The sequence below is a fragment of the Psittacula echo genome (genome assembly GCF_963264785.1).
Source record: "Psittacula echo genome assembly, chromosome: 3".
Taxonomy (NCBI): domain Eukaryota; kingdom Metazoa; phylum Chordata; class Aves; order Psittaciformes; family Psittacidae; genus Psittacula; species Psittacula echo.
In genome coordinates, this window is record NC_137736.1 from 34287635 (window position 1) to 34308896 (window position 21262).

Here is a 21262-nt window from a genome sequence, read left to right on the forward strand (position 1 = left end):
ACAATCTTTTGGGAAGTTTTTCTTCCCTTAAACTTTTTCAAAGACGTTACAGCGTCTTTGCCTCGTTTTTAAAAAGAGGCGCCATTGCCTTGTTTTTAACACCAGTGGACCTCATTGTAGGGATGCATGTTGCTGGATGAGAGCGTGCACCCTCAAATACCAGCTTAAGCTAATATCTACAACCAGGCTCCATGATATCGAAGAGCTGTATCCATCCTAGACGCTGGACTGACAAGACATTAAGAAACTGTTAAGAATAGTATCAAAACTGCAGAGGCAATCTAAAGCAAATTCTTTGTTAGCAGAAACTGGCTTTGCTTTCGATATACTCTTTCAACACATGTAATATGAAGGGGAAATAAAAGTTGTGTATGTTGCTTCACTGCAGCCAAGACCTTGAAAATTCTTATTACGAGAATATTTCAGGACTGGAAACAAGTATTACCCACTTGTAACACAAGAAGTAAAAAATATCCTCTTAGTGTTTGTATATTAAAAAAGGGTGATAACTGGAAACATCCTATGAAGGGAAAAGTAAATAAACATTACTGGATTTGTTCGCAGAGCACTGTCTTAGAAGCACACAGCTAGAATTAGATCCACCATGAAAACGGGCATAATGCTTACGGCATTATCAGTAACTTTTAATCATTTTGGTTTGCTTCTTGACTTTTATGTCAAATATAGGTTGCATGGTCTCTACAGCAGGCATTTTCTGTGAAGCATCTAAGGAGATCTTAGTCTGCTCTGAAACAGTAACAGAGAGAGGAGTGTATGTAGATCTTAACTGGATGCGGAAAGAGCTGGAGGAGTTCCCTATGTAGAAAGGAGAAAGAGGGAGCCAAACCTTTGGTGATTTATGACTCTGTGAACAAGTTAGAGAGCAGCTCTCAGCTCTCTCTTTGCCTTTACCACAGCTCACCTAACTTCTGAAGTGCATCTCTGCCCTACGTTTCACCTGACCTATTGCCCCACTTACACTGACAAGATAGTACACATGCACACACTGGGATGTCAAGTGCTGGGGTAAAAACCAGATAACTGCTCAGCACATGCTCTTGATGTAAATCTTGTCCTTCCCACTAAGACCATTCTTTGCTACTCAGTCAGTGACTTTTATGAAACCTGTTAAAAGATTAACTCCGGAGACCTTATCTCCTCTGCTAAATGTGAGTGAAGTTGGTCAATGGGTTCAACCAAACTGCACAAAGGATAGACACTGTGGAGGCCAAGGAGTTGAGAAAACTGGCCTAAGAGTTCTCAAATATACATCTCATTTACTTTGAAGAGAGGCCTAGTAAACCCTGTTACCAAAAGAGTTTTCTGCATCATGGGAATCCACACACAGGGGGTTTTGAAGAGGGAAATACATGCAGCAAAACTGCTTTCAATGACAGCACTGCAAAATACCATAAACATTCCTGACCGTGTATTTGCAAACATCTGGCTTGATACAGTTTTAGATGAAAGAGATACTCAGTTGATGTAACCCTGCTTCCAGAAAGTTCCATTCTGAATAGGAAGCAGAATCTGGGCTGTACTCAAGTTTTTAAGAAATTGTTTAGAGCAGTTGGTTTTCTTGTATTTTCCAGTAAAATGTTCAGTGGGGAATGTACTAAAACAAAGAAAAAGCCATTATTTTAGTGATGTAAAAAATACCATTTACATCCAACAAATAGATCAAAAGATGTTCTTTTATAAACAAAATTCCCATCCCGCGGACACAATGGTATGTACGATAACATCACACTTTGCCAAGAGATTCCAGTATAAGACACAGTAATTCAAAAGAAACAAAGTGTAAGTTTATTGGGCGCCAACATTTCTTAGTCAAGATCTAAGTAAAGAAAACACACAGTAGAAAAAGTTGTACAAAGCAGCAATGGATTTACATTACATTAAAGAAAAAGTTAGCCTAAGCTATTAAGTCTCAGTCCTAAAAAAAGTAAAAAGCCATCCTCAGGTATTGAACGGATATAGAATGACCGTAAGGTATACAGGATTATAAAACCAGCTTGTTTTGTCTTACCTCTAGAATCCTTTAAAATGACAAGTGATTTTGTGTAACTGGAAAACTCCATAGCAAATATATTGGGTAATTCAAATTTCTAGAAACTGTAAGAAACTATTCCTCTGTACCCAAGCACTAAAAGTGATCCCATTTTCCTGGCTTTTTTTTTAAAGGGACACTGTCAAGAATAAGCCTTAAAATGTGCACTTTATATGTATTTTGCATGTTACATTGCAAAAGATAGTTTGTTCTGGTTTTATGTACGCATTTTAATTAAAGATGCTGCTGCAATAGTGGGAAGCTTGTGTCTTTAAAAGGTAATTTGTATGGCTGAGGAACCAGAAAAGCAAAAAAATGGATTGAGTCCTTTATTCTGGAATAGCGAGAGAAAAAGCAACATGGAAAATAAGCTCAACCCACAAAATTCAGATATATTTTTCAGACATCCTTGCAACAATTGAGGATGCCAAAGCAGCTCGTTATGACTCAATTCCTGTTTTTAAATTCTTTGATTTTATTAATATCAAGTATTCTTAATACAGATAAGTACATTTACTGTATACAACCTTTCTCTTGATAGTGTCCCTTTATGTACAACAGTTATAGTACAGTTTTCCACAAGTCATTTTAAATAAACAAGAATCAATGACATTAAAAAAATACTATTAGGCTGTGTTCAACAAAAACAACAACAAAGTTTTTAACACTGATTCATTAACAGCAACATTAAAAAAACCCAAACAAACCCCAAACCCTTAAGCTTGCTTTGATTTTTATCTAAATCTTCTAGTAGGAAAATGTAAACAATTTTATTAAACAGTATAGGCACCTGCCAGATTACAGGCTCATGCCAGATATTTGCACCCTCACTGTTTAATGCCAAAAAATTAGGCATAGTCTGTCCTTATCCCACGTGAGTAACTTCTAGTTTTATCGCTGGAAGCTTGGAAACAAAGAGTTATGTGTAGCTTCAGACCAAACCTGCATGTCTTACTTGGGGAAAAACAAACATCAGACACAAAAAAAATCTACTGGATGTCACTAGAAGGCCTGCCTAAATAGGAAATGCAGGAAGAAGACTTTTAGAGCTGTGTTTTGGTTCATGGATAAGGCTACATCTCCCTTCTGAAATACGTAAGACAAATTCTAGTGTCACCCACTGCTTCAGCAGGTTATCTGCCCAATTAACTGTCAGATGGTGTTTCACTCCCCCTTGCAAAAAAATCCCCCAAAAGTAGAGACTCTATTATTACCGGTTCATGTCCTTTGTTTTTATAAAACTACAGAACTATACCCTAACTGTAGATGCAGTTTTTCTGTAGAGGAAAATTAACTTAAACTTTTGGTTCTGTACCTATTTTCTGCCATTGCTCTTTCAAGGTTGTTCATGGTCCCAATTTACCAAAGAGCTGAAGCACATGTTTTAAAAACATTAAGACTGATCTTAAAGGAACTTAACCATAGGCTTAGACACTTTGCCAACACAGTGCCCGAAAACGAAAAAAACCCAAATCAAAATATATTTCATGGCTCAATCCTGCTTCTCTTAAATGCAAGAAACGTTTCCACTGTATTTCTACTGAAGCAGGATAGTCCTCTGAGATTTATCCGACAGATTATAAAAATAGCAAAAAAATGAAGAATTAAAGATTCTAATCTATATATTAAAACATCTGCACATTCCTGACACAAAATTTAAAAGAAGCAAACCACTTTTTATATTTAACAAGACCTCTAACTTTGTGTCACTTTAGCACACAGCTAAAATATTAAACAAAATATGATGAAGACAGGCTTTTGTATCAATAAATTTGCCTTTTATTTTGGCTGAGGCCAAACTAGACACTCTTCAAAAGACCTTTATTTATAAACAAGCAACTAACATTTTTTTCCATAATTTAAGTTTTAAAACATATATTAAAGTTATATAAGTGGAAGCATATTTATTCGGTATCCTCCAAAATAAACACTTCTATCAAGGGCTTTTTAAGATACTGTATAAAAGCTAATAGAAAACCACAACTGCTATATAAACATCTCCTATTTAAACTTCAGAGATCCTGAATTCCTTTATTAAACAACAGGAACTGAATTTAAAAAAACAAAAACAAAAACAAAAAACAAAACCAACCCACACAGCTCAAAAAACTTAAAAAAAAATTCAAACAAAAACCCCCCCAAAATCCAAACGCTTAGAAAGAGGCTACTCAGACCAAAATATTTTATGCATTTTTTTATAACACATAGTGTACTAGGAAAAACATCAAGGTTCCTTCAAAGCTGTTGCACAAGCTTTTCATTTAAGTGTGTGAAATTTGTCATTGTATCACATAGCAGAATTCCAGTTGGAAGTTAGATAATTATGACACAGTCGACCTAGTTGCCATCTTCCTTCAGAAAGCACACTGATTTTTAAAAGGCTACATATAAATTTGCAGACTGTTGTGTAGAGGAATCATTGGTGAAAACTTAGGAACCATAAAAAAAACTCTACCCCATGATTATATTTTATATGCACAGATCTCTTAAAGGCATTTAAAGGATACTTAGGGAGGCTTTATGTTTTTCTGATTTTATTAAACCAGGTGAAGTGCAATAAACTTGTTTTGAAATTATTTCTAGTAAGAAAGAGATTTAGTTTTAATTAGGTGAAATAAAAAAGTCTGTAACTGGAAATGTCACTATTAAACAAGTACCTTGTTTTAATTGCAATGTCACCAAAAGAGTTTAACTGATATTCTAATAAATTAGTGTAATCATATTCAGGTATAATTTGCCTGAAAGAGGACAAAAAAAAGAACACCACGTTACTATTAGAAGTGTTCAGTAACAATTTTAAACAAAAATTAAACAGAAGAGGCTTGAAAGCAACATTGCAATATTTTGGTAGCTGAAAAAACGTCAGGGGTCCATCCTGAGCCAATTCTTTTCAATTTAACTTACAGGAAAAATAATGATAAAAAAATCTGTGCGCTCTGACACACTTGGGCTTTCACTGAGAAAAGAATCTCCTTCTGCATGTGCCTAACTAAGGATTCCCATCCTCAGATTCTCAGGAGTTACATTTGTGCTTAATTTTGCTAAATCTTGGTATCAGCCTGCAATTCTTCTTACTTGAGATGCTGAAATTAAAGATTCTTTCCTGCTTCCCTGGAACTCATTACCAAAATCCTGTTGCTTTCAGCAAACACAGACTGGACTCAGAGTATGTAGTGTGGAATGCAAATCCCTTCTTCCAACCCATACAGGGTAAAGTTGGCCAGGATCATAAACACTGTTTGCATCATTTATGTTCACTTTAATTCATCACCACTCCACCAAGTTTAAATTCTAGCAGAAGAATTCTTCACCGTTAGTTTCCCACCTACTTCTGGGTAAATAGTTCTTTTACTTACAGAATAATTTTGGACCCTTACTATAGCTTCTGGTAAATATCAATGATCTCATACTAAACACTCCAGTCGATTTGAGGTAAAATAACGGAACCACACGGAATACCTGCATCCCATTATTACCATGATTTTCAACAAATCAGAAAACTGCAACACAGTATCACACATGATAGAAAGCATCAGAAAGAAATATTCTATGCATTGTATTCATAAAATGCAGTGATTGTAGTGTGATGCTTTTTCCTCTGCTTTGAGCTGGATATGTATGCTTAATACAAATTTCAAATACATACTTCTTCATTTATACAGGTGTCTATATAAATATTTACATTTTTAGTTTATATTAAAACATATCTTCGTACTCATGGCCAAGCTTATTACTCTGTGTAGGAACAGAACTCATTTTCTGTCCCTTAATGAGCTCTCTTTTTTTTATTTAATAGTTATACATTCCTTTGTAGTTAGAATTACAAACAGTTGTACAAATAGTGGAAACAAAATTATGAAACTTGTCTGACATCCACTCAATCTTAGTTCATATTATAAACAGTACCGTTTGCATTATGATGGCTGTTAATACGACTTCAACTACCAAAGTATCTATAGTAAATTAGTCTTTGGACATTATAGAAAGTAAAGTACTCCCTCCCACCCAATTTTCCTTAGAAACATGTAATTAAATGGCTGAAAGCAGGCTTGCTGCTACTTTTTATATAAAATCTTAGTAATAATATTGCTGACTTTCTATTTTAATTTGCACAAGTTCCATATAACAAAAAACCAATCCTATGTTCCCTTAAAATATCAAACATTTGTATCCAATAACATCAGGATTACTCAAACTTGAGGTTTCTTTGTTATTGCTAAAGGTTTCTAAGACCTAAGTCAATACAGCAAGACACTCCATCCACTTCCTCCCTAACTGCAAGTGCATGGCAAGTATTTATATGGAGCTCATGTGTTGATTTCTTTTAAAAAAAATAAAATGAAGTTGGTTACAGTATTTCACTACTATAAACTCACAGTTAGACTCCAAATTGTTGTTACTCTTTCATTTAATATATAACTTTATATATAATACACACGCACACACCAACATCACAGGATGAAGATCCATGCATACAATCCAGATGTGATCGCATTTCAGCGTTAAATGAAATAAAAATCATTCTGTTACTATTAGATCCCAGACCACAGTATTTTAAATTACTCTGCTTTCTATCTACTAACCAAGTTAGTTTACCTTAATCTTCAAATCCAAGCAGCATCACAAATTCCAAATTTTTTGTCATCCTTGTCGTCATTTTGATACTCTTGAATGTCTAGTTTATATGGCATACATCTGAGATCCTGAACACAGCCTCCAATGAACCAGCTTTTAAACTTTTCTGTTAAAGCTAATTGTGTGTCTGTTCATGGCTCCAAAGACTAAAAGCAGTCTTGAAAGTCCTATGACAGAGTTTACACATGTATTGTCTTTTGAAAGTGATTGCTGAGAGTGGTGGAGCGTGATAGAAGAGTGTATCTGACTCCTGGGGTACAAACAATTTTTCAGTAGTAGTGGAGCTTTCAGATAAGCCTGTAGGACTATCAGGCTCCAAAGGCTGGATTTTGGGGAGGGGTGGGGGGGGAGGTAAGGGTGGGGGTGACGGAGAATTAGCTGGTGGACATATCTCAGGCTCCTTATTTGTGGACTCCTCTGCAGCCTGTGACATATGTGACTGGAAGTGACTCCACAGCCGGAAGTTGGTTCGGAAGGCCTTGTTACACACGTGACAAATAAATGGCTTCACAGAGCATAGGAGCTCTTGGTGACGCTCCAGCTGTTTGCGTACAGTGAAAATCTTCCCACACTTTTCACAGGGCCACAAACCAGCATCTTTGTTGGAGACTACTTCCTTAGGCTCCCTGCTCGTTTCGGTGACCTCATCCTCTATGTCATCTGCAGGCTCTTCTTTGATCTGAATTTTAAACTGCTTGGAAACACTGAGGTCTTCAGGTAGGCACGAGGAATCTTCAGAATCAAAATTTATTTGTTCTGACGAATCACTGAACACACCATCTTCCTTTGCAGTAACAAAATTGTTCATTTTATTGGATTCTGCCTGAGGAGGCAATCTTGATGAACCAGTTATTTCACCATTGTGATCCAGGATAGGTAAAGAAAAGTTCTCTGATGGAGCCATTGTGTTTTGATTATGAACTTCAACTTGATGACGCCAAATACTAAAGGATGATTTAAAGGTACGCATACACTCAAGACAAGTAAGCTTCTTGTATTCACACTTGCTTTCATGCTCATGCTTCAGCTCTGGAGAAGAAAATCTAAGGCTGCAGTAAGGACAGACAGTAGCATTTCTACAGAGTCGCTCATGATTTCCCTGTTCAATAAGTGAAGAGAGCTTAGCATTGCAAAGACGGCATTGATAAACCTCTTTGTTTTCTACTGGACTTTCAATATGAATATGATCTTTCTGCTTAAGAGCCTTATTTCCTCCAATTGGTTTCTCCCCTGGGTGCATTTTTATGTGCTGCTTAAATTGTGAGAGGAAACGAAACGCTTTCCCACAATAGGTACAAATATAGGCTCCTTTGGTTCTCGATCTTAAATTCCTTTTGATGACTTGTTGTGCTTGTGAAGCAGACTGTCCCTGAAAACCTTGCTTGCCACGTCTTAGTTTAACGATTAGAGCCTTCTTAATTTCTCTCTCTCTCACTATATCGATCAGTTTTCTTTGGAATTTTTCATCCAAAACAGCATGCGAACTGGAAGCTGGTGAGGGATTCTTCACAATTCCATGTTGCGTCTGGCAGTGCGTCCACACTTTGAAATTTGTGTGAAATCTCTTGTGGCATATATCACAAGCATAGGGCTTCTCTGGATTATGATACATGTTAACATGACGATGAAGACCTGCTGTTGACCTGAAAATTTTAAGGCAGTGCTTGCATTTAAATTTCTTATTTGGTCTTGCTTCTTCCAACTCACTGTATTCATCTTTACTGACATCAGAATCAGGAAAATCAGCATCAAGGTGCGTAGGGCTTGAGCCTTCCTCAAAGTTATCTTCTGACCCAGGAGAACCCTGCTCATCTGCCTTCAGTTTCTTGAATGGTATTGTTTTACCAGCTTGAAATCTCCTTTTTGCTGGAAGGCTACTTGGTTCCTTATGATCATCCTCAGTTTTAAAAGAAAAGTCTTTATTTACTAATGCTGAAGCATCACCCACTGTAACTCTTATTATTTCAGCAGGATCTGAAAGTGGACTGCTAGGTTCAGTTTTTATTCGCACCTCTGTGAGCGGAGAAGTAACCTCCCTATCAGTTGACTGAGAGGCACTGAAAGACCTAAGGCGATGTGGGTGTATTACCTGCGGTTTTTCATCTACTACTAATTTCTCTGATGACTCTTTCAAGGATGACTTTTGAGATACAACATTAAATGTCTTCTGGGAATCATTAGTTCCCGGTGAGGAGGATGATGATACCTGTGAAGGTTTTAGGTCAACAGAAGGTGAGTAAATGGGAACCTGGCTGTCCATGGACAGTGATCTTCGAAGGAGACTTTTTACAAGTGGCCCACTTCTGTCAATACTTTGGTTTTCTGGACGAGATCCACTAGATGGGATTACTAGCCCTAACTTTGAGTAATATAGCAAATTCCTGTCTTCACCTTGACAACTTCCTTTTCCCGCCTCTCGCAACAAAAACGTAGATTCTGATGTACCACGCAGAGACAAGACTGGTGGGCGTGATCTTTTTAATGACATCTCTGCAGCCTTTCCTCTTAAAAGCTGACCACTGCTTCCTGGTTCATCGCTTGCAATTTCTTTTTCTGCTAAAGGCATTTGAGGAAGTACTGTGTTCCTTTTCAGTAAACCACCTCTGCTCTGATCCTCCACAGTTCCAGAAGATTCATGAACCTTGGTATAGCTTACAGGGCTTTCTTTCAGCCATCTCCTTTCAGTCAGTGATAAGTTGTGAAGGGTTTCAGTTGGTTTTGTTACTTGTGGTCTACTGCTAGTTTTGACAGCAACAGAAGATGAAGGTTTAGAAGTATGGCTTAAATCATGTTGTGTTTGATTTATACCTTTCACTTGTGCTTCAATTCTGTTCTGACAGACAATGACACTTCTCTTCTGAGAACTACTTTCATCTTCATCTTGATACAGTATTTTTTTCATAGGGCAAGCAGGAAAAGGAGCTTGAGGACTCTTAGAAACAATGTTTGTAAGAAAGGATATTCCAAGACTGTAGCCCAGTTCTTGCACAGCTGCAAGACTGCCTTTCTCAATGAACAAGGAGGAAGAATAAATGTAGTTTAACACATTATCAAAAGCATCTGGCTCACAAAAGTCAAGTTGAAACACTGACTGAGACTCATTCTCCTTATTTGTGAACAGAGTCTGGAAGTATTCACTGCTGGCAGCCAGAACATTTTTATGAGCTCGAAATTTCTGATCTCCTACAATGAGAACAACATCACACAGCTGTCCCTTTAGACGCTCCTCATTCAGTGTGCTTAGAAGTGAAATGGCATGCGCTGGATTTATGTAATGCAAGAGCCCCTCCATGATTCTGATGTTTCTGAAAAAGAACAACAACAAAAAAGAAGTTGTAGGTTGCCTCTTGTGAACTGTTGTTAGAGATTAAAGTAAACACACCTAATTCCTCTGTACTTCATAAACTGGCTAACCCACCATCAACACTGCTGAAGAAAGCATCTTGTCTGGAGGAAAGCTATGTGAATTAGAATAAAACTATTATCACAGGCATGAGAAGAACCACGTCATGTGCTTGCTGTCAAATACAGTGCTAAATACTCATTTTACAGCAAGAATATTACACCTAACTAACTGGTGGACTGTGTTCTCTTCCAGCAATACATCTGTCCACATGATGAAACAGTTCAATCCTTTCACTATCATTTTCCCAGCTTTAGCTTTATGAAGATCTGTCTTGACAACTACATTGATAAACTCTTTGAATCAGATATCTAAAGCTCAGTTATGCCAAGTCACCTTTCTGAGGCTAAGTAACCCTGTCAGTTTCCTGCTGACTAAACAAATTAATAGGATTTTGTTATCATTTTTAACAGGATGATGGAAAGAGCAATACTGGGAAAGGAGAAAGAAGCAGGATTATTGTCTGTAATCTAGATTCATTCATCATGTTTACTTACGTTTAGTAAGTATTGTTAATATATACTTCTAGCTATCAAATATATCACTTATAACTGCACTGACAGGATCTGGTTTCTTCAAAATGACACAATTATAACTGAAGTATCCCTGCATTGCTTTATTCTATATTAAAAGCAATCAGAGAACTGAACTCTGTTTTATTCATTAAAATAAGAGCACTTTATGCCCACAACCCATAAAGTTGAGGAACAGTTATCCTCAGATGCATCCAAGAGTACAATAAGCACAAATTAAACTGCAGTACAGAGATCTCCATTTCCATATGCTTCAAAACACAACCTGCTCCGTACTGCAGGATGTCTCAGTAACTCAGTACACTGCTGATTAGATCTTAACAAAAGAAGGGACTCAGGTTTTAAGTTGGTTTAAACCAAGAACTTCTGGGACACAGATTTAAATTTGTATTATCTGTGCGCATGCACAGACACAGAGAAATCAGCAATATCCAATTTTCTTTTCTCATGGATGCTCTTACAATTCTGTTCAAGTTAACCTTTAAGAATTTTACACTATCTTCCTCCATGGTGGTAGTAAAACAAGCCAGTGATGTGTCTGATTGAAGCAATTCTCTTCTTTCACAGCTGATTTGAGAAGCTACTCTTTAGCTTATAATTTATACGCAATGTATGCCACTACAACAAAAAGGGTCCACTATTCATCATCTCACAAGGAAAACTGACAATAAAAAACTATTAAGAAGCTATAACCCTTTGATTAATGACGGTGGTAAATCTTACAACTAATGGATACAAGTAAGTGATCGAAGTCTAAATCGGTATTATTGAGAAATGACTTAAAGTGTGCTGCATTCAGAGTCTCAGGGCATTGATCATACCATAGGGCTAAGCTACCACTTCTACGTCTCAAACTACCTTGTCTGAATGACTTAACAGCATCATGGCTATAGCAAAAGCAGAATTCTGTTTCCTCACTCAACCGGCACTGAGTGTTTCAGTGCTTTGCAGTATCATTTCATAAACACTAATTTACCCTTAATTCACATCAGAGTTACAATGCATAATTCCCCCAACCCCCCTAAAAAATGCAGAGCAGTCAAGCTTTTATGAATTTGAGAATCCAAACTGACTTAGTTGGCTTTCTATGTTTTGCTTAGAAGTACTGTCAGTGCTACTCATCTCCCTTGCGGATGCCACTGCAATTTAAAGCGGTGGAGTCTGATTGGCTCTAATCCAGTCTCATGGCCTAAGCACGCATTAACACACAGAGTGTTGTTTAGAACAAGTGTTCCAGGAACGCATCTTTTCCTTTAGCTTCATCAAAAAGAAACTGAGTTTGGAAACTCAAGTGATTCATCTGGGATGCAAGTTGTAGCGTAGGATAGGGAGGTAACAGATGAATAGTATGCTTATGAAGGAAACCTGAACTGAAACAGTATTATAAGAGACATCCAACAGAAGCGGCTGTAGAACCCATACTTCAAGAACACAGTAGGAAAGGAATATATTAGTCAAACGTTTTGAAATATTTTCAAGTATTTCATTTTAATCTGCTTTACCCAGGCCTTGTGTTTTGTGTAAGACACTCACAGAGTAAACACCATGTAATGTGTTCCTTACAACAGTCCATCATAAACCAGTAATGCTATTAGTAGAGACAGGTGTAAAATCTGCAGGTCTGAAGCAGAATCCAAGTCACACATCTTTCTTCCACATTCACCTTTTTATTCACAGAACACCTTCAATTTATTACATTAAACAAGACAGGGATAAGCATCCCACTACAATCCTCCCTTTCATTCTCAGAGCAGTCTCTTCTGTGCAGTGAAGGAGGCAAAACTCTTTTGTACAATATAACTCTGTCACTTTAACAGTAACCAAGGCTGCAACATACAGAAAGGGCAAGGGACCAAATTAATCCTGCAAAGGCATCATTAATCCTGGAATTTCCTAATTCAAGTGCTTGACTTTCAGCTTAATAGCCTTTAAACGTAACAGTCAGAAATAAAACAAGCTATGACACTTCAAGAACCAAACCAGAACTGGTTTGTAGAACCATTTTAAGATGTTTACACAGATCAACTGAAAGCCTGAAATACTTAGATACAAAAAGCCCCCAAAGATTACCACAGTAAATGTACAATGAATTAAAATTTTACATGAACACTTTTCAATAGCAAAGTTGATCAAAGACTGCACACTGCAGTTCACTCCTTCAGCTCTGCCAGTACAAATATTTGCAGGCATGTTTTATGCTGCAGACCAGACAATAAATAAAAACCCCAAATACTGTTTCTTTTCCAATGCTGGTCAATTTTTATCTTAAACCACAATCTCAAGAACAATTGCATTGGCATAACTGAAGAGGCAGCAAACGGTGGTAGCAGAGCAGCCATGGGAAGACAAAAAACTCCTTACAACAGTTTGTCCTCACAGCCAATGCTTGGCTCCCTGCACTCTGCCTGACATAAAAGGTGTGCCTAGCCTGTTACCTGCAGATAAGAGAACTATGGCAGTCTCCTGAATACTAGATGTGATTACAGGTGTTTGAGGACTCATACTTCCTCAGCCAAAGATTATTTTGCCGTTAACTACCTAAGGTCTTTCCTCCAGATAATCTGCTTCTATTCTCTCCAACCATTCTTTTCCAGCCGTCTTTGCTACTGACTGGAAACAAAGCTTTTCCTCCTCAATTCCATGATGTATGGGTGACATCAAGGAAACAGTAGGAGCATAACAGAAAAATCTCCCATTGTCTGTGTTCAGGTGCCACACACCGGCAGCTGCTGGTCCTCAGGAGGAACAGTGACAGAAAGTGTCCAGACCCAAGAAGGGCAAGTTCAGCTGGAGCACTACAGCCTTCCTTCATGAAGCCAAGAAGAGATTTTAGTGTCAGTCTTCAACAGCCCTCTCTACTGATCGCAGCAAATGAGATTTCAGAAACCTATGTACCAAATTTGGTGCAAGATTATTTTATTTTGGTTTTGAACAAGGATAGAAAAAGACAACTCTTTCAAAATTACTTTCTGACAAAAGGAAATTGCTCTTCACAAGCAAAGGGTGAAAAAGCTTAATCTTTGGCCCAGCAGCTTATTGATCTTCAACATACACCTGCTTTTGAAGTGGTACTCCCCCTTCCTCTCCTCCATCCCTTACTATCACGTCATCCTCCCAGCCCTGTAGTACCCTTCTCTTCCTTTCACCATCTCTGTGCTCATTTGCCCTCCCAGTAAGTTGATTCAGCTCCCTAAAATGAAGCAGGAAACAAACAAAATCAGCAAACAACAAGAAAAAATCAATCCAGCTTTTTAGATCTTTTTGCTATTTTATTGGTTAGGAGCTTAACCAGCTCACTGAGAGGTCAGATAAGCACCAGAGTTGCAGCAAAAGAAGACAAGAACCTACCCATTCTTTGTCAGCAAGTGGTTCAGTCAGCTCCTCCCATCTGAAACTTGACCTTAAGAAACAATTAAGTGACTGATGCCAAAACCTTACTGGTAGAATCAGGCAGGTATTCATGTGAATAATTTCAGCATAACAGCTTGCACTTGCAAATACACAGGCAACTAAAATAAGATGCTGACATTGCCTGCTGACTTCCATTACAACAACGTAGCTGTCAGCTAAAGCTATGTTAACAGCATGTTGGGGGTGGCAGCAAGAACCTGAAACACTTAATGAGATGCAAAGTCGCAGCAAGGAGGCGCCAGGGCTGTAAGAAACCTCAGTTAGAAGCAGAGAATACAATGGAGGAGGAAATACAGAGGAGACTGGCAAGATGGGGGACTGAACAGGGGTTTCAACAGGGATAACATACACAAGAAGTGTGGTGGGAGCAAACCCACTGAAAAACACAGAGACATGGATTATAAGAGTCAGCCAGGAAACACATGTGACTTCCTGGTGTATCCCCATGTAAATGTGGGAATATTGCACTTAGTTGTGAGTGCTTTGCACAGGATTTGATGGCTCTGACAATTCACATGCTGCTTCAGACACAACGGGGGAAAAATGTTCTATTACTCACCACGAGTTCAGATACAAAAGGAACCTACACTGCTTAAACTTCTACTCAAGGATCATATGTTGGATTTTATTATGTCAGTTTGACAGCAGTTTATCAAATGCCTCTTCTCTCATCAATAGCCTTGGCAACACAGATACTCTCCTACAGTCCGTGTATATATATTTATACACACCCTCCTTGCTACACATCCCCAAAAGCTACATGTGAAAGCTCCAAACCTGCAGAGCAAGATTGCTTGCACTTGTATAATCTTTTTCTAACCAAATATTTGAGTAATCTCTCATTGCAAGTTTGGGGATTCTGTCTTTCTGAACTAAATGTGATTTAAATGGCTATCACCGTTTTCAGCGCAGATAATACTGCAAACTTTCTCCATGAAGACAGATTTTTTTCTTTTCCAATGGGTCATCAGCAAGGAGACACTTACTGGTATGAAGACAGGCATAAAATCGGATAAATAATGTATTTGCTAGTGTGTGAAATTGATGTATTAATTTTCAACCATTCATCCTTCACACAGAAAGAAGCAGAAATTTAGACAGCAAAGGAAGAAATTCTATAATATTGTGCAGTCTCTCTATTCGGCCCCCCACTAGAGACAAAGAATTAACAGTTATCCTGATGTAAGAAATTATCTTTGAAATTAGAGGCTACTTTTCACAATCAGTACCCTTAGTTCTGCCAATTGACACTCAAAATAGCTCTTCCCAATTTGCAGCAAACTACAAGATGTCAGAGCAGCACCACAAAGTTCCACTGGTCCTTGCTCTTGTTTACAAACAAGCAGCAGCTAAGGGTGCAATGTCATTTTACTCTCCCAGGGATTGCTCCTGCAAGGAGCAATTCATCTCTCCTCCCCCACCAGGGAAGGACTAGCTTGCTGTCAGATCAGCAAACTGATTCAGCCAGCTGCAGGATTGCACAGCTACTAGAGGTAAGGGAGAGGGCAGGAATGTACGCTAGCTGTGAGCTTTTATGGTTCTTCTTGAAAGCGTCCATGAAGATTAAAACACAACAAACACAGTTTGATAAAGGATTTGTGCTTAGCCTCAATGCCTCAACTGAAAGGTGTCTAACTCATCATCCAAATTTCTGTAAACTAAATCAAGGGACTAAGGAACTTAAAAAATACCTTTCGCTAAAAATCCCTTCAGGTTTCATTCTCATGAGTTTCATAACATTGCCATTAGTCTCTGATGGGGCAAGCCCAAAAGGCTTGATGGCTATACAACGTAAACACCTACAAAAACCTCATCCCCAGAAATATTTCATATGACTTTTAGTTAAGAGATGCATGAAATTGAGAATCTGAAGAAGGGGACACACACCAAACATATACACATATATTCTTTCTCCAGGTTGACTTTATTATTTTTCTGGTAATGCTGAGATACACTCACCAAACTGAGTAATATTGCATCATCTGCTTTACTATATAAGCCACTTTTTCTATGTTTAACTGTCCCAATTCGCAATAAAATCTTGTCTACATACTGCTTTTAATTTTGCTGGTATAGTGAAAATGACAAGCCCTACTTGTGGGCACATTTCTATTAATATAAAGGTGCTTTATATAGGCAAAGTGTATTTCAGATGGGAAGAGAAGCCAATTATATGACTATAAGGTACTTTTCTATCAACGGAATTGTGTTTACACTAAGATTTCTGTAAGAAAACAAGAGACTAGGGGAAAAGTCATGCACTTACTCTGAAACATGCAAAACTAATATAAAACCTGAGCCTAAAAATTGCCAAGTGAGAAACCTATGATTCAGGGAACGCAGGTATCTTCCACCCACTGAAGGGATCCAAAGAAAACGCCATTCAGCCATCATCTCCATTCAGCCATCAGTAATTATGGGCAAGATACTGGGAAGACGATACTGCAAAAGGGGAAAGACAACAGCATTTTCACATGAGTTTTACGTAAGAGATTTATAAGGTCACGAAGAGCACATGGAAGATTTTCAGCTTATTCAAAATACACGTGCATTTGGAGGCAGGCAACGTCTCACATACCTTAAAATAAAAAATTAAAAATCCCCCTCCATGAGCAAGAACACTTTATTCCTCAAAGGTATTTATGAGAAAGGAGCCAGTCCTGTTCTTACTGAACTTCCAGGGAATTTGGCCGTTTACCTCAATAGCTGAAAGACTGTACTTAGAGTTATACCCTGGCACAAATTAAACCAATTCCTTTTGGTTGTGACAGGTAAATTACATTGTGGCAAAAAGTGATTAGAAACCACTGTAATTCTGCTGCTTTTCCTCCCATGTTTCTTACTTCAAAAGGACTTTTGTGAGGCACATTTACTATTCAAGTACACAATTTTTAAAAGATTCTCTGAAGATACTCATAAATGTATTCAGACCAGAACACCAAATAGTTTAATGCTTTTTAGCTCGTGAGCACCCACCCCACTGAGAATAGTGGCACAGTCCTAGTTCTAGTGTACTCTGGTGTCAGGCTTGGTGCTGGTCTGTGCATGAGCCATGCAATGGTGGAGGGAAAGCTGTGGATCAGAGGCATGGGGAGTGAGGAGTGGCAGAAACATCCGCTATTCCCCATGTGAGAACTGTTTCTGTGCTCACCACAACTTATCAAAAAGAGATTACTGAGAATGAACTGCAACCTAAAGATTACTCACACCGTTAAAGTGCTGAGGTAGGATAAACCATGGATAAGGAGATTAATGCTCTGAGACAAAACAAAGGAAAAATACTTCTTCCTTTCCTCAAGACTGCAATTTAATTGTATGCAAATTACTATGACAGGACAAAGCATTACAACATTTTTTTGAAATTATTTGGCCAAAGGATTTTTCATACCTTTTCATCACAGATTGTACGAAAAGTTTTGTACAACAGATGTGTGCTCACTAAATCTCAGAGAGAGAATCCCCTCAACAATCAGGACTAGGTGATAAAACTTTATTTTGATGGCCTGTAAGGCTGCTGAACTGATAGGCAGTGGTGGAGGCAGAATGAGTTTAGGAAGGTGGAACTGCTGCAAGGCACTTCCTTTCCTGTTCATAAAATATGCTCAAACTATTCTGGAACAACGTAATACATAAAGTAGCCAATAATCAAAGACAACAGATCATTACTTTTTATTTCACTGCTGAAGGAAAGAAAATGTAAGAAAACTGCTGTCTTAAATATTATCATTAAGAAAAAAAAAGGAAAAAAGATTACAGTACATAGACTAATATTAAATCTATACTATAAATATTTGGGGAAAGCAAATCCCTTTGCACAGAACATACATTTTAAAGCAGGGCATACTGCAGTCTTTCCACTCGCAACAAAAGATTTTGCTGCCTCTCAAGATTTCTTTTTCTTCCCTACCAAGCATCGCAGATCATTAAAAGTAGCAGAGTTCATTAAGAAACAGCTCACTTGCTCAGAAGTTGATAATTTCTTTTAATAAGAGCTGGAAATAGCTGCAACTGTGGTGTGTGACTCAGAGCATAGTACCTCCCAGTGCAGTACAAACCATATGGTGGTTACAGCCCAACTTCCTCTCCCAGCTCCTCCTTCCTCCACCCTGGAAGTCTACACGTGTTTATAGACAATACTTATCACTATTTCTCAGATAAAACAACTGTCAAAATCTTGAATACTGTAATGGGAAATTACTTGATGTTATTTTTATGGTATCTGCTTCACAGCTGCTGAAGTTCAAAAAGAAACAACCTCAGTATGGTAAAAAGCTCACAGCTTCCTGCAAAGTTGTCCTTTAAACCCAAACATTGGCGTGCCTCTAACTAATTTTAAGGAAAGCATAGTCAGCACTACTATGAAGACCACAGCACCAACTATTTAATTCTCTGGATATCAGTACTCTCTAGCATCACAGACACAAAAACATGAGCTCACAAACCCCAGCCTCTTAGTGATATCAAGCTTCTAGTGATCTGCAGCGTTCTCAGACTGAGAAACGTGTTGAATTTGAGTCACCTGACTAAGTATCACCCTGCCACCGAGAACCTACACACTAAGAAAAGGAGGTGCAAATATCAACATAAATCATACTGGCGTATGATTAAAGGTAGAACACAAAAAGGACTTCAGGAACTTAGAATCTATTGCCTCTTTTTACATCAAATAAGTGATAATACCTACTAAAGGATAAGTTATCTTCTGCATTAAAAAAAGCACCCAACTCATTATGACTTTAATCCTGTTTGGGATCACAAGGCAATATCGAAATTAGTGGAGGAGCAAGAATACCACTGAGAGCGAAAGACACGATCACTCACTCTCAGTTCTGCTCCCAAGGGGTCATCTTCACTCCAGTGGGTGCAGGGGAGCTCACAGATGGAGAACCCCTGGATAAATTCTGGTGTGGCACACATCGTTGCAGCTGAAAACTCCATAGGTTGTCATTTGTGACATCTCCCTGCAAGTCCCTGCTGAGAACATGCAAATGACAGTTCCTTAGATGTTCGAAGCATCTTTAGATGTCTGGACTCCCTACAGGTAAACAGAACGTTCTTATGAGATTACAACCATACAGCATGTGGGTAATAAAATTTCTGAGAGAAAGGGATGTCAGATGCCCTTCCACCAGAGATGGCCCCATAATTTGTGGTTTTTTGCCAACAAGGTTTATAAAAACAGTTGCTAAAGTTTGCTCTAAACTTCCCCTTAAGAACATTACCATAACCCTGGTGGAAAATTTTAGTCAGAGCAGTTGGTTTGTCAGTTAGAGCAAAGTCAGAACAGAACACTGTAACTGTCAGCGTTCAGGCAACACAAACAAAAAGCAGTAGATTTACCTGTAATACACATCTATTACCCTTCATTTAATATTGAAAACCTTGTTGTGCAAAAAATACATTAAAAAAAATCTATATTCATACGAGCTTTTATCTAAGGATAATATTAACTATAACTACAAGATCCTCACCGCATGGAATTCACCACGATCTCTTATACCTGCAGCCTACCTACCGCTTACTCGCACTGTAACTCCCACTACTACCAAAAAAACCAAATAGCTTTTTAAACAAGTGCCATTTCATTATTAAGAGCTTACTCAGGACAGAATGAGATTCCACAGTATTTCCTGGCTCAGTAATAACTCCTCTAAGTTTTCCTGCCGTACGGTACTTCACATGAGCTGCATCCAGTCTGGCCATACAATGATAGTTTGGACTTCAGGATTCTCTGACAGCTGCGGTCAGGTCAAACACCTCCCACAGCTTTCTGCAGAGGCACAGCACACGCTGCTGTGCAGTTCAGAGGAAGGACTTTCCCGCTAGATTACGAGATATACTTTTTCCTCATGACTAACAAAGCCAAGGAGCACTTGGACTAGTCAAGCTAAACTTCAATACCTGCATGTACTTATACGCCGCAGGAACCTTGCTGGGATGCTTTCCGCCCTGAAACGCGCAGGCTACCGCGGCTCTCCCTTCAAGACACACCGGGGAGGACCTACAGCACCGAGACGCAGCCCCCCTGGCTCCTCTGCCATGTTTCACAGCTCAAGACCGGAGCCGGCACCTGCCCGGGGGCAGCCCCACAGGCGGAAGCGCCTGTAGCCTCCGCGGCGCCGCGTCCCGGCGGCTTCTCACGCGGCCGTTGCGGTGTGGCGGGGCTGGGTAACCCCCTCCTGAGGCGGCGCCACCACCCTCCCGCCCGCGCAGGTAGAGGTGGGAACGGGTGACGACACAAGCGTACCAGCACCCGCGCTGCCTTACCGCCACCCCACCCAACCCCCAAGTGAGGCGCAGGCGCAATTGCGCGGAATTCCGCAGCCAACGACACCGCCCCACATGCGCGTAAAGTAAGAGCACGACCACAGGCGCCCCCCCCCCCACACAGACAGCCGCGCCGGCGCAGTTGCGCGGGATTCCGGCCGTGCGGGGAGGCAACGGGGCGGAAAAAGGAGGAGAGGTGCGCACCGCACGCGCGCGCGAGAGGTAGCCGGCGCATGCGCAGTAGGCAGCCCCCAGCGAGTCTTATGTGGCCGTCGGCAGCGGACACCCGCCGCTTCCTCAATGAGCAGGGAGCATGCGCGGGGAGGGGGGAGGGGGAAGGCGAGCGAGAGGAGTTTCGTAACCGACGCATGCGCGCGGCGCGGCTCGGGGACCGCAGCCCCGCTCGGTGAGGGGGGAGGGGAGGTAAAAAAACCACCACCTCAGAGTTACGTCAGGAAAAGACGCCTTTGTACACGGGGAGACCCGCGCGGCGCGGGCAGCCCCCGGAGCGGGCGCGACGCGCGGCCGTTACTCACCCTCTCCGCCGCCGGCCGCGCCCCACCCCTGCTGCCCCCCTTACGGCGCCTCCTTCTCACGGCTCAGCCCGCGCGCGCTGCTGCCGCCGCCGCCGCCGTGATTCCATCCATCTTGAATTTGACGTCATCCCACACCAGGGATGAGGTCATCGAAGGGAACGCTCGTCACGTGCGCGGCGCTCCGATTGGCCGGCGGGGGAGCGGCGGAGGGGCGGGGGGGGGGTATGAAAGGGGGGGGGGGGTGGGGGAGCCGTCGCGCTGGCGCGGCGGCGGGGAAGGCTAACGGGGAATAGACGGTTACGGGGGATTCCCTTCCTTTACCCGCCGCCTGCTCCCCCGACAGGTACCGGACGGGCAGAAGCTCTCACACGCGCGCATGGGCCATAGGCGCCGCGTGGCGGGGACGGCGACTTAACGCCTGGAGTCC

The 21262-nt window shown here is 40.2% G+C and overlaps 1 protein-coding gene across 4 annotated transcripts; it reads right to left on the reverse strand.

Moving 5' to 3' along the window:
* Positions 1–1783: 1783 nt before the first annotated feature.
* ZBTB21 (zinc finger and BTB domain containing 21) lies at positions 1784–20940 on the reverse strand. Of its 4 annotated transcripts, XR_013956413.1 has the most exons (3): positions 19934–20347; positions 18854–19067; positions 16002–16474 (listed from the first exon to the last, which is right to left on the reverse strand). XR_013956413.1 is itself a non-coding variant. In XM_080612860.1 (2 exons), exon 2 carries the CDS (start codon positions 9975–9977, stop codon positions 6801–6803), a length of 3177 nt encoding a protein of 1058 aa, XP_080468986.1. In that variant the 5' UTR covers positions 9978–9990; positions 20836–20940; the 3' UTR covers positions 1784–6800. The 4 variants fall into 4 exon arrangements, 2 of the variants coding, with proteins under 2 accessions (XP_080468986.1, XP_080468987.1); XR_013956412.1 differs by lacking the exons at positions 16002–16474; positions 18854–19067; positions 19934–20347 and adding exons at positions 1784–4788; positions 6647–9990; XM_080612860.1 differs by lacking the exons at positions 16002–16474; positions 18854–19067; positions 19934–20347 and adding exons at positions 1784–9990; positions 20836–20940.
* Positions 20941–21262: the final 322 nt, after the last annotated feature.

Bases quoted from the DNA above. Each gene is read 5' to 3' on its own strand.
- ZBTB21 (XM_080612860.1), bottom strand. From the start codon at position 9,977: ATGGAGGGGCTCTTGCATTACATAAATCCAGCGCATGCCATTTCACTT.